The 13,052-nt window shown below is 38.7% G+C and overlaps 1 protein-coding gene across 1 annotated transcript in view; it reads right to left on the bottom strand.

Annotated features, from left to right (window-relative positions):
• Positions 1-206: 206 nt before the first annotated feature.
• The window catches only part of LOC124167014, a 42,590-nt gene continuing 29,744 nt past the window's right edge, over positions 207-13,052 (bottom strand). Inside the window, exon 3 of the mRNA XM_046544777.1 lies at positions 207-1,852. Within this exon, the coding sequence (XP_046400733.1) occupies positions 1,277-1,852 (576 nt within the window). The 3' untranslated portion in view covers positions 207-1,276. The remainder of the gene's footprint in view (positions 1,853-13,052) is intronic.

Here is a 13,052-nt window from a genome sequence, read left to right as displayed (position 1 = left end):
AACATAATAGTGTACACTTGATCATGATGAGATGGTAAATACTCGTAATAAGTTGAGACATGATTTTAAAAATCAAAATTTAATGCTCAAAATAGGGTGAATTATTACCCAAGTATTTCCTTTTGAAGTATTGGTACGTAACAATATAACTTTATATTATGAGCGATGATTGTTATCAGGTAAACACACGTTTTTTAATGCGTGTATTATACATTGTAATGCAATTTTAGACTCGAAAATGATGCAGGTCCTCAGTACTCGTTTTGATTTTGGATAACCTTGAGATAATGCGGACTCCTCTTCGTATTCCTATCAAAAGGGAAAATAGTCCACCAACATTTTCTGCATCAAATGCTCCGGAGGACAAATTGTTAAATCGCTTTCATTCGTAAGAGGGTAATCAAGACTGCTCACGTAATAACTCGTTATCTATCATAGTCTTACATGAAATAATTTCGAGCACCACTACTTTATTGTATTTGTTTTCCGTATAAACGTCACCACACATGGAACTCGGGGGATAAATAAAGTAAATGGCAAAGCGCTGGCTAACACTTGGTTAGCGATCCTCTGCTCCTGAAAGGATAGTTTATTGTCCTCGAAAGAAATTATATGTACGTGGCTATTATTCAGTGTCACCCTCTTGCCACTATTGAGCTTCCTATAGTTGCTATCCAGTTCAATGTTAGTACAAAAATGTGTCATTCTCAACTAGTAGGAAATGATAATCTTTTTATCCTATACGGGCGGCACTGGTGAGATTTTACAACGCAAGAGAAGTGAGGTTCTCCTTGTTTTGTGTCTTGGTAACTATTATTAAAGTAATGATTATTAGTAACAAAATTCACTAATTTATGCTTTACTTTGTGGTATTCCATTGTAAGTTTTCCTTCTTATTTTAAAATAAGTGATATAAGTAATTGTGTATATCCAGGAAAACTTATAAATATTCTTAGTTTTTGCAATTCTGTGTTCAGGACAGGAGGGAAAGAAAGAGGTGTTGGACATGATAATGCTAGGTAAATGTTTGTGAAATGTGATTCCTCGATGAAATAGGATTGATAAGTCCAAACTCCTCTTCACCTTTATCACTTGAAGTGAATGTCAACGCTCTAAATCAAGTTCCAATGCTGTGTTCGATTACTTTCGCAGTGGAAGTCTTCGACTCTCCGTCGCTGTCCATGGCACACGATCGCTTCCGGCACATGCCTCATGATTTTTTTTTTTAACCTTTTGGTTTTTGAACTTTGGCAGATAATGAGTGGTAGTCACCGGTTCACTTGTTATCATCGGACGCTTGCGGTCTTCGCGTTTGCATCCGGCTCGACCCTCGGGGTCTCGCCCACCTCAGTGCATATTCCGTGACGGGGATAGGCCTCAGAGCTTGGCGTTGGGAAGAAGACCTTCCTTCGGTATTCCTCGAGGGGGCGCTGGCAGCGATCTGGGTTGATTGCGAGCCCACTGTGGAACTCCTCTTGGTTTGTAGTGATACCCTAGGGAAAGAATCCAGGAGGGCCTGCACCAGGGGCGACTGTTCCTCGCTTGCTTTGGGCTTCTGGTTTATCTTCTGTTCCTGTTTACCCCTGGCAACCAGGCGCTCCTTCTTGTAAAGTCCGGCGTCATCCCAATCTGCATTGGCCTTGGGTTCTCCGGCGTACTCCACCTCGGCGTGGTACCCAGATTGGTCCACCCAGTAGCGGACCGTCTGCAGCCTGCCGTCGGATAGCTGCTGGAAGTAGGTCCCCCAGGTTCGTGTCCCGTCTCTGGATTCTCTGTGACCGAAGCCTCGACGGTCGCCTCCGTTCAGCTCGGGATTGCCAACCTCGTACACAAACTCGTAGATGGGATGAGTCTGTTGGAGAGAATAAATTCGATCAGTTTTGTTGGTTCCCTAGAACAGGGGTCTCCAAAATACGGCCCGCGCACTCGCGCAAGATTCTCGCTCGTTTAACTCTGTGAGACGCCGCTAGGAGCATTTCAGCGCTGTACAGTACGTCAAAGTCGCCTTCAACTGTTCGTAAACAAGAAATACGCCACCGGATACTTCAGTAGACGTTGGTATCGAATATTTCAGTGATCGGCACCTTTTCTATCCGGCCCGCAGGGCGATTCGGTACTTGGAATGTGGCCCTCGTGGCCTAGTAAATTGGAGACCCCTGTACTAGAATATTCAATGGTAGAAAATGTTATGGGGACATTTTAAAACATGACCAATCATTTGGTATGGTATTTGGAGGAGGAGAGCGACAGCTGAGGTCATTTGCGCAATGAGGGAAGGGTGTGGAAGGAAGGATGGAGAGAAACCCGGCGTCGGCATTAGCCTGTTCTTAACGAAAGGCGCCAATGGCTTAATGTCCCATCCGACGGACGGAGTGCTGCGCTTGAAATGTCCTCCACACAGCACTCAAGCAGGGACCGAGTAGTCTCTGAAAATTCTCTGCCACTGCCGGGATTTGAGCCCAATCCCGCCGGGTGGGAAGCCAAGACTCCAGCCACCACACCAACCCGATCCCCACCAATCATTAAATAAGAAAATGAAAAAGTAAAATTAGGGTGACCACATTTCCTGGAAAGTTAAGGAATATAATTTTGCCCAAAATGTCATGTACATTTGGGGCAGAAAATTGGAAGTCTTTTGAAATGTGGTCAAGGAATCATTGCGTTAACGTGCGAGGTCGTAGTTCGTAGGTCCAATCATTAATATCACTTGGTATTATGAAGAATGAAATTGGTGTTTATTCCGTAGATGATGAACTTTTCAGGGATTAAAATGAATGTGTTTGAGTTGGTATTTTCAATTTAACTCGTTCAAATGTTCTTCTATAGGTGTAAAAATGAATTGATACCGTATTATACAGAAATAATTCCATGATAGGGCTAATCGTTAATGATACTTAGGGATATTTTATCATCTCCAAAGGTTTAACTGTCTCTGTAATAAATACTGTGAAGTGTGCAATCGTCTGAAAAATTTTGTAAGAGGCCCAGAAATGTCGGAAAATTTCACCTCGATATTTGAGTGACCTACCTAAAAATTCAGTATTCATGTCATCATGTCGCTTTATTGCTACATGTTTCAAAGCAGTGTAATTTATCAAGAGGAGTTTATCGTCCAACGTGTCGAATTCATAGTGTCTTTAAACACATCGAATTTGTAAAAGGTGTCTTTATTATGAAGTTAACTTGAAAGTAACGGGCGTAATTAAGGCATCAACGTCATTATCAAGGTGAACGTTGTTTAAAATTGATGATCGAGCCTGGGTCGATAGTATTTTGGTAAAATGACAGTGGTGTTACTAGTCAAAGAATTCGGGGAAATATTACGAGACATTGTGGACCTGTAATAGAAAAATTTAAGTGGACCTACGGCAGATAAATTGATCATTTAATAAATGTTTCAAATAATATGACTAGTAAAAGTAATATCGGTATATTTCTCAAATTTTGGCTACTGTATAAAGTTTCACTGCTCTATGAACGTCAATCTACTCGCGGAAAATGACAGTTTTTATCAGAGAAGCCGCAGGAAAATGTCATGGAATTTCATTTATACAATACTGTGACAGCAGTCGTACTGCATTGGATGTTATCCATTCCAAAATGAAACACATCCACATTGTAAAATGTGAATCCTTGAAATCGATTCAGAGATCTCTCCTTTCGAGGTTTGGATGTCACGTGTCAGGAGCATCGCCACCCAGCAAGTGAAATTTCGTCTGCTTTCGTAGAATCGTTTCGCAGACGATGGCGGTGACGCCTTAATCATTTCGCACGCTCCGCTGCACCCGATTCCCGCTCCAAAACAATCTACTGGGGAGTCCCTGAACGTATCCCAACTCTGTTTCTTAGTACGGTGGTATTGGAAGGGGTTGTCTTCACCATGTGGTGGTAATTTTAATTCTGCCTTGTATATTACAGAAAAACTCGCTTTTAACGAATTTTAGGGGACCATCGTCCTATTTTTTTTATGAACGGGATTTCGTTAAATCGATAATGAAGGATTTTTTTAATGTATCACAGGATTGCCGGCTGATGTGTCGTGAATATTCATTATTTTAGCAACTGATCCATAACATTTAACCAGCGTCCCACCCTTTCCATCAAACGGCTGTAAAGGGAAGGATTAAAAATTAAGGATTAAAAATTGAGACAAGATTTAAAAATTAATATTTAAGAATTATTATATTTACTGCCTCTGTTTATTAATTACTATTATGTATAGTCCGCTTTACGCAGAGTGATATTTTATCTTATGTTGATGTCCACAAGGACTGCATTACATAATGTCATGTACGCATAGTGTTTTGTTAAATATTTTGTCTGGGTTACGCATGTTTTTGTTTTTGAAGGTAGTCTTACCTCGGGAATAACCCTGAAGATTATATAAATCTCTCAAATTCGATGTTAATTTAGTTTTGTACGTTATTTGATGGAAGAATAAACAATTTAATTTCACTTTCACATGACTATGAGATCATAAGTGGAACTATGTGGTAATGACCTCACGGAAGAACAGCTGGTAATAAGGTAAGGAAGGGTTAAGTAGCCAAGATGGCCGTCATTTCTTTATAAAAGAGAAAATAATTTCCAAAGGACCAATGAATAGTTCTTAATTGCGGTGATTCCGTGTCATCCGAACTCGTTACATGCGGGGACGTTAACAATTGCGATAATAGGAAAGCCCAAGGGACCGCGAACTCACGTCGTTATAAGCGGCATTTCGTTACATGCATGATCGTTATAAGCGATTTTTACTGTGTATAAATGAGCTGACGAAGTAACCCTTAGGTTTTGATGAATCCAGGCGATTAAGCCTATACCGTACAAGCCTAGTCAGCCTTAGAATTTTAGTATACCACGAACATTCGCTTACATTGTATTTTGCGAATAATGCTGATGTTAAAAAAATCGAATTTGGCTTTTTTTATTCTGTTCACCTCTCATGACTATCGTACGTATGAAGAGCTTGCATAACATAGCTATAACTTCTTATAAAAATATATATTTACATATTGATGGTTAAGTCATGGTGTATTTTTTTGTCTATTTCAATGAACATTTATTTGGTGAAAATTGGGTGAAAATATAAACTGAAAATTCATTCACCAAAATTCTCACAGTGGGTCCAATCGGCTAATATGGGACCATTTTATTAGAATATAGCGATTAGTTTGCATTTAATTTTTTTAAGGGAAGGCTTTTATTAAGTCCCAATGTTTGAAACGTGTATTACTTTTTATTTTGGAATGAACTGTTTGTGGCGAAGGTTTTCTTGTGGACATTTTCATTGGATAATCTTCAAGCATAACAGAGCGACAAGCTGTGGTGTTGAGCGTCGTGTGAGTATTGGCGCCAACTTGGCACGATATGGACCGTGCACGCACTTAACCCATTTCCCAGTCAGAGTCCTGATTTCAAGTAGGACGGATTCCATGAAATACGTGACCTTCAGGTGTTGATGCTATGTTGCAGCATGTTTTCCGACGACGCCATGAATCAGTTAAGGTACTTTAATTTCGTAAGAGTATTGGATCAAGTCCAAGGTAATGAGGGATATCTTTTAGAACTCACATATTACAGTGGACGAGGAAATTCAGAAATACAACATGGAAATCAACTGGAATGACAAACTACGATATAAGTCTCAGTGGAAAAAATGCCGCTTATTTACTTTATGAGCATGACATGGGAGACATTAAAATTGTTAAATCTGCATTTGGAAATTATCACCGGACGGACCATGAATATGATTCCGATCAAAGTAATTGAGTCGTTTTCTAGAACTGATTCAGTAGAAGATCTTCTTGAAAATGAAATGAAATAAAATGTTCGAAACAAGGAGTTTAGCGGAATGAGAATAACATAGCGGAATACTAATAGGTGAGTAAGTATACTTATTTGGAGGAGGCGACCGACAATTAAGGTGATTTGCGCTCTAAGGGAGGGTAGGGCGGGAAGGGTAGAGAGAAACTAGGCGCCAGTATTGTTGTCGACGAATGGCACAGAGGGTACCACGGCTTAACGTCCCATCCGGCGGACGGTGTTCTGTACTTGAACTGTTCTCTACAAAACACCCAAGCAGGGTCTCTGAAAAATCTTTGCCGCCGTGGGAATTTGAATTCGGGCTCCATAGGTGAGAAGCCAACACTATAGTCACCACGCCAACTGTAACCCTAACTGACGGAATACTGAGCAGTGAGCACGGTGGAAATGCAAGATAGTGACTTGGTGGATTGACTTCATCATGAGAGACATAAGTAGTGTGTGGGAGGCGTGATTAAGGGAAAAATGGAGGAAGTTGGCCTCGGTGGCGGTGGGGTAAAGTCCTCGCCTGCTAAACCGTAGGTCGTGGGTTCGAATCCCGCCTTGGTAGGTGATTCCTATCCAGAGCATGGATGTTTGTGTTGTAATTTGTTAATATTGGAAACCCTCGTTGTAAAAGGCCGTCATGTGCTGTTTACGGGGAAGTTGATAATAAATGAAATAAAAATAAAGTACCTTGAGGATGACCACGAGAAGCAAATTTTGACCATATGATGGAGGAACTTGAGGAAAAGAGCCATAAGGAAATGGGGATTTATTTTCTACACATTGATGGTAGCGATTCGGCAGGCTCAGCCTCATTGCACAAAAATTCTTTACAGTTTACCAAAAACAATCAAAGACAGTAGCAACATATATACCTTCCTGAAGCATGTGAAACGGTGGCATTTTGGAACAAAAATGTTATAGTCGACATCATATATAAGTATTTTCAAACCATGTATAAATTTTCATTATTTTATTTTGTTAATTTGATTTTAATTCCTTTGTTTTTTCTTTTATGTATATTTATTGTATATTAAATATGTATCAAAAGTATATCTAAAAGAGATTTTAAGTTATGGAACTATATGCACAGTTTTGCGAATGCATCTCTAAAAATGATCCCTCCTACAAACAATAGCCTCTGGAGTTACCTTCAGCTCCAAAATTGGTTTTATGTCTAAGCTATTTAAATGTTTAAATTGTTTAAGGAGCAATGAATATATTATATTATTATGTCCGACATCTGTCTTCATGGCTTACCATCCAAGGAGCGCATTCAAGTAATTGGCGACTTTTCTATCGCAGAAAGTTATTTCCTGTCCTTTCCGTAACCTTCAGATAATTAATATCAGTATCGCTGCCTAATGAAAGTGGTAACAAGTTAACACTCCCCTCCACCATCGCTTCTAACTGAAGGGGAAAGTGAAATGGAAGGAAGACCATGGGACACGGATTTGGGCCAAGTGATGGAGTGTATCGGATAAATTAACTAATGAAAGGAGATTGGATTTTTTTCTCCGACTCCCATGGTATTAGCGGCAACGTCGTCACGCCCGACATCTGGCTACTGGTCACCCTATCTCAGTGGCGCATATAGGAAATTGGCGACTTTTCTACCGCAGAAAGTTTTCGTTCCTGTCTTTTTCGTAATCCTCAAAGAGATAAGAGTAGTCACTCCTGCCTATTAAAAGTGGTAACTAGTCAACACCCCACACCTCCTCTCTTTCAAGTTGAAAATGAAATGGAAAGCGAACCATCTCCGGGAAGATGGTGAAAGCCGCGGTGGCAGATGATCAGCGGATCCTGGCCTTGAGGCGTGGGTCCACTCTACTCCACCCGCCGCACGGTGTGCCTGCTTCTGACGACGACCGTCGAGAAGAATCTTTATCTCCTCCGCGGGGACGACGCCCTCTTCAGTGTAGGAGGAGGCGAATCTGGCTCACCCACATAGCAGGGACTTTCCCTCTTGGAAATGGGTGAGAATCAGCTCATCAGCTACCAGCTCACCCACTAAATCTTCCCTCATCCGTCCTTCATGGGTCTTTGCGAAGAAGCGTGCTTCGAGAGTGGAAGAAACCTAGCTAACGAGTGTAGCGATTCTGTCAGTAGCGGATCCAGGATAGGGATAAAGGGGGGTTGTGGGGAGCATGGAAGCAGGAATGAGCAACATAGAGGCCGAGGAGTATTTGAAATACAAAATACCGCTCCAGATGTATTTGAATTACAAAATACATTTGCATGGAAACTAAGAGATCTTGTAAAAAATATAGCCTACCTTGGATCGTTTTTAATTTCATAAGCCAACACTTCGATGTCTATTGCTTACGCGAGCTATCGATGTTTATAAATAATGGTTGTAAAATCGAAGAATGACAATAGAAATTAATAATTGAGTATATACTAACTACTGTGTCAAAAGAGTCGCGTAAGAGAGGTGATGGTTTATTTTAGTCGAAACTGGACATGTTTGTTGTGAGCATATAATTTCAGTGGAATTTTGATTTTTATTTGTGTAATGAGACGTTTATGTTCTCAAGTTTATTGTCTCTATTCATCGTTTGACTTAAAGAGTTGCAAACATGAAGACAAGGATTCCAACGTAAACGAAATATTCTCTGAAGCATAATGTAACAGATGTATTATCAGAGCTGCTTCAAAAGTAATTTACAAATGTATTTTTTATTTTAGAATGGGAAATACCAAAAATCTGTATTTGAAATAAAAAATACAAGATACCTTATATACGTATTTGAAATGCCTAATAAATATTACAAATGTTTTTCAGTTATGTATTTGTAAATACTTCTATTTGAAATACTGCCCAGTCCTCAGCCCAGGTCCTCTGAATAAATTCAGAATGAATTCCTTTTCCTTAGTCACGTGGCTTTGCAAGGATTTATTTTATTTCTTAAGGCGTGTGCTTAGCTTTCAGCCTGTTTAAAACCCTTACCATTTCCTCGAAGTACCCTGGATCTAAGAGCATAACCACTTCGGTCTCAAAAATCTATATTTTTGGGAAATTTGCTTGGTATGTTTGATCTTTTATGCGAGAATGATTGCAAATTTATTAGAAGGATTAGGAAATGATCTTACCCATTCTTTGAAGCTTCGTAAGCTATGAATATTTTTTGGTGCTGTGAATTTTAAATGCATTAAATTTCATGGACATCTTATATATATTTTCCTTAGTTTTAATGTATCATATTGACACTCGTTTGAAATATTATGCTGAAATGATTATTTTATTACTAAGGAGGTGAGATAGCACTGTTTAAACACGTTTCTAATTTTTAAATGATACAAATGAAATTTATTGAGAATTGTTGCCTGTGGTTTCAATATACCTATGTTGCAACTAAAAACTATGATCGCGTCTTTTCAATACATGTATTTTTTAATATATATAACTTTCGCATTTGAATTTTGGTGTACAAAATCATTATTTTTATAAAAAGGAATTTTTGTAATGACGCATTTTTTCAAAAGACTTTATTCTACATTTACTGTGTTCGTTATCACCTGAATTTGATAATAACTAGTTCATTCACGAACGCAATTTTATAAAATTTGTGCACTACAAGGGCGTGCTAATGTCTCTTTCTTAAATATTTCACTTTGATATATGTAAATATAAAGGATATGATATCTCACTTCTTCCTAATAATCCGGGTTCATATCCGGACGAGACATTAACATAACGCGAGCTGGGAAACTAGATGTGTTATCTCAACATGCAACTGACACACTTTGAGAAACCATTAGCGCTAGGAAAACAGGAAGCTGCTCTCTCTGCCTCCATGGATTAATCTCAACACGAGGATTATTTTTATTTGGAGGTGATCTGGTAGTGAAATTTGCCTGTACCAATGAGGACGACCTTCATGTGGAACACAAGATTTTTTGCCCGACTATTTTTGTTGCAAACAGCTACAAAAACGTTTAACGCTTTCGCCTTACATTCCATTGAGCTGGATTTAATGGAATCAGTTTTTTTTTTGGCCTTCGTTTTATTTCACACTTATAAAGGCTAGGTATGTTGTGCGAATACGCTTTTCATTTTTCGAAGTTATAAATACATCAGATTATATATATGCATATATCTTTGCCTTAGTATTAATTAGGTGGGCTTTCTGTAATTTTAGTCATTTTGTACATTATTTGTAATTTCAAAAACCAACACTTCGATATTACATGCTTTAAACAGCTATCGATGTTTGTAAATAGTGATAATAAAAGCGAATAATAATAATAACAACTACAGAAATTAATAATTGAGTACAAAGTATATATTGTGTCAAAAGAGGGGCGTAAGAGAGACGATGCATCGCCTCTCTCACGCATCGCATCGCGATGGCATATTTTAGACGAAACTGGATCTGTGTGTTGTGAGTATACAATTTCAGTGGCGTTTTTATTTTTATTAGTGTAATGAGACGTTTATGTTCTCAAGTTTATGGTCTATATTTATCGTTTGGCGAAAGATCTTTTCCCTTGTGTTACAAAAAAACGGCTCTGCGAATATGCATGCAAGAACCAGTTCTACTCTGAAGAAAAGAGGATTTGAATGTCAATAATTGGATCGTTTTCCAAAATAAGACAATTCTTGCAATATTTGGAAACAGAAATGAGCCCAAATAATGTACACGAATGTAATATCCTCTACATATGCGTATTTGAGGTAGTGCCGAAATTGAAGCTTAAACTTCTGGAGGAAAAATGTGGTAATAAATTTTTCTCGTATTTATGTAAGTAAGTCAGCAATGCAGTTCCAATTGTTACTGGGGTCATGACCCTAATAATTTAATATTTTAAATTTTTGAAAAATTATTCTAATAGTTGTTGTACTTTTAATATCTAAAATTGTTCAATTTTATCTGTTATTAAGAATAAATATGAAATTTTAAGCTCCAAAATGCATTAAAAATGTTTTTTAAAAATTTAAAAATACAAGAGAACACCCCTCTTTCCCGGGGGTATTTTTGTACTCCCTGGACCCAGGTCATGATCCCCCACCAAGTTTGATGCTGAATCCGCCCATGGTTATTACACCATTACTGTTTTTCCGAAAAATGAAATGTTTCTCACCTATTCCCTCATTCTTTTCCCTACTGCTCCTGCGATGTATTAAAAACTTTCCTCTACATATTGTTACTGCGCAGTTAAACCATAATTTTGAAGTGAAGTGATAATTAAAAAATGAATTTTCCTTTGGATTCAAAGATTGTGGATTTCGGCTTAGGGTCGGCTAAGTTTATTTTGATCTTATTTGATGGATACTACTTTCATGTTTTCTTAATAATTACTAAAAATTGCTTTTATAAGCATAGCAATCCTTCGTCTGTCACCTAGATATTCTCTTTTTAAATGGATAGCCGTTATCCATAGTGATTGACCTCCGCCTCCGAGTAAAGAGAGATAAAAGTGATATCATTCGACTAACGTATTATAGACACGTTATTTAAAATGTGGAGCACGATTGAGTGCATAAATGCCATTGATATGTATTCATGTGTACAGTCACTATATCTGAAGGTACTAAACGTGTAAGATTGTCTTCGGAAACAATCCTCTCCTCGACACGTTTAACCTGCAGCCAACTTTCCACAGATTCCACCAAGTGATGACTAAATCTGCTCATGTAACAGCCATCCGCAGTGTCTCAAGTTAACCGTGTAAGTGACTTTGTTCAATTTCCAGGCTTGACATGCATTTTGTTAAGCGGCCTTCGTCTTCCTAATGAGGTACCGATATTCTCTGATCCTCCCCCGGCCCACGCCCACTTTCCATTGATGAAGGCCGCGAAGGGGTGGGTGGGTTGGCGGGGTGGGCATGCATTCAGGCGGTCGGGGGTTTATGGAGGAGGTAAGGACGACAGGTGGCGGACGACGCTTCTGGTGGTGAAGGGGATGGGGGCTGTGTCGGGTGCTGTTTAAAAATTAGTGGAGAAAGTCCGGAAAGAGGGGTGGGGGTACGTTTGGAGTGGCATCTACAGATATATCCATTCTATTCTCATGGAAGTCATTCGGCTACCTTATTCCTCTTGTCATCCCTGGTGGCAGCAATCTGTTTACATGTCCGTACGTTGCGATCTCGGTGATCCGGCACTTATTCAGCCGTGGAATAGCCAGATTATCGAAAACGCCAAATTATTATACACGTAAAGGAAACAAGCACAATACACAAAAAATTTTACTTTTAAATACATATTGTGACGCCAACTATCCCTACTGCTTGGGGTGTGAGTCAAGGTAGATTAACAAATTAATATTAATAATATGTAACCAAAGTAATAATAACGATTATGGCCGATAATGGCAGAATAAACCCTGGACATTACTGTGACTCTGCGAAGAATATTCCTTTTCCCGATTCAATAGGTCACGTCATGAAAATTATGAACTGACGAACCCCCCTACGCACAATAATGAAACAAATACTGGCTAAGAATTGAAGAATCTTTTATTTAAAGCTGACAAAAATTATATTAGATAAAAGAAGGTCGCCAGCCCTGCACGCCGGATTACTGTACGTGTCGGACTACCGCAAGGTCGTATTACAGAAATTGTTCTGTAATATACTCATTAGCTTGCATTTCAATGGTATTGCACCAGAGATGTGTTAAGTCTGGATTTCTGCATATGTTCAAATGCGAGCTCTGATTCAATCCTTACTCAATTAAATGGAAAGATTTAGTCTACTTTGAAAATAAAATTTGTCATCCGTTACAGTAGACATACATACCGCTACATACCAAATGAAATTAAATTAGCTAAGATCCAAGCAGAAGGGAGCTAATTCAATGCAAGTACATGAGACACCTCATTATCACGGACAAATGAAGGGTACCTAGTCCTTAGTTTAAAAAGTCTCGCAGTCTTCTAAGAAGAAACAAATGAATTTTAGATTAGTCAACTTCATTAATATTTTACAATCGCCGCATGACATTTACAACCATCTAACAAACACAACATTGGACCTTCTAAAATAAGACTTAGCGAGAAAAAATGACTGTGGGCCTGAAAGAACTTGAAATCGTGAAGCTAATTGCTTTAGAAACGCTTTTCTACCGCGAAAATCCTGAAATATTCCACCGTTTCATGAAAGCATTAATGCATGCCTACCTCTCTTAGTATTGCTAGGGAATATTTTTAGGTTTTGTTATGTAGCTTCAAGGCTTGATGCTCAAGAATTACTTAGGGGTAGCTAAAATTTATGTTATTGAATACTTTGAGTGCATAGTCTTT

Source organism: Ischnura elegans, chromosome 10 (genome assembly GCF_921293095.1).
Source record: "Ischnura elegans chromosome 10, ioIscEleg1.1, whole genome shotgun sequence".
NCBI classification, from domain to species: Eukaryota; Metazoa; Arthropoda; class Insecta; order Odonata; family Coenagrionidae; genus Ischnura; species Ischnura elegans.
Note: the sequence above shows the minus strand (reverse complement) of the source record. Positions and strands in the feature narration are given on the sequence as shown.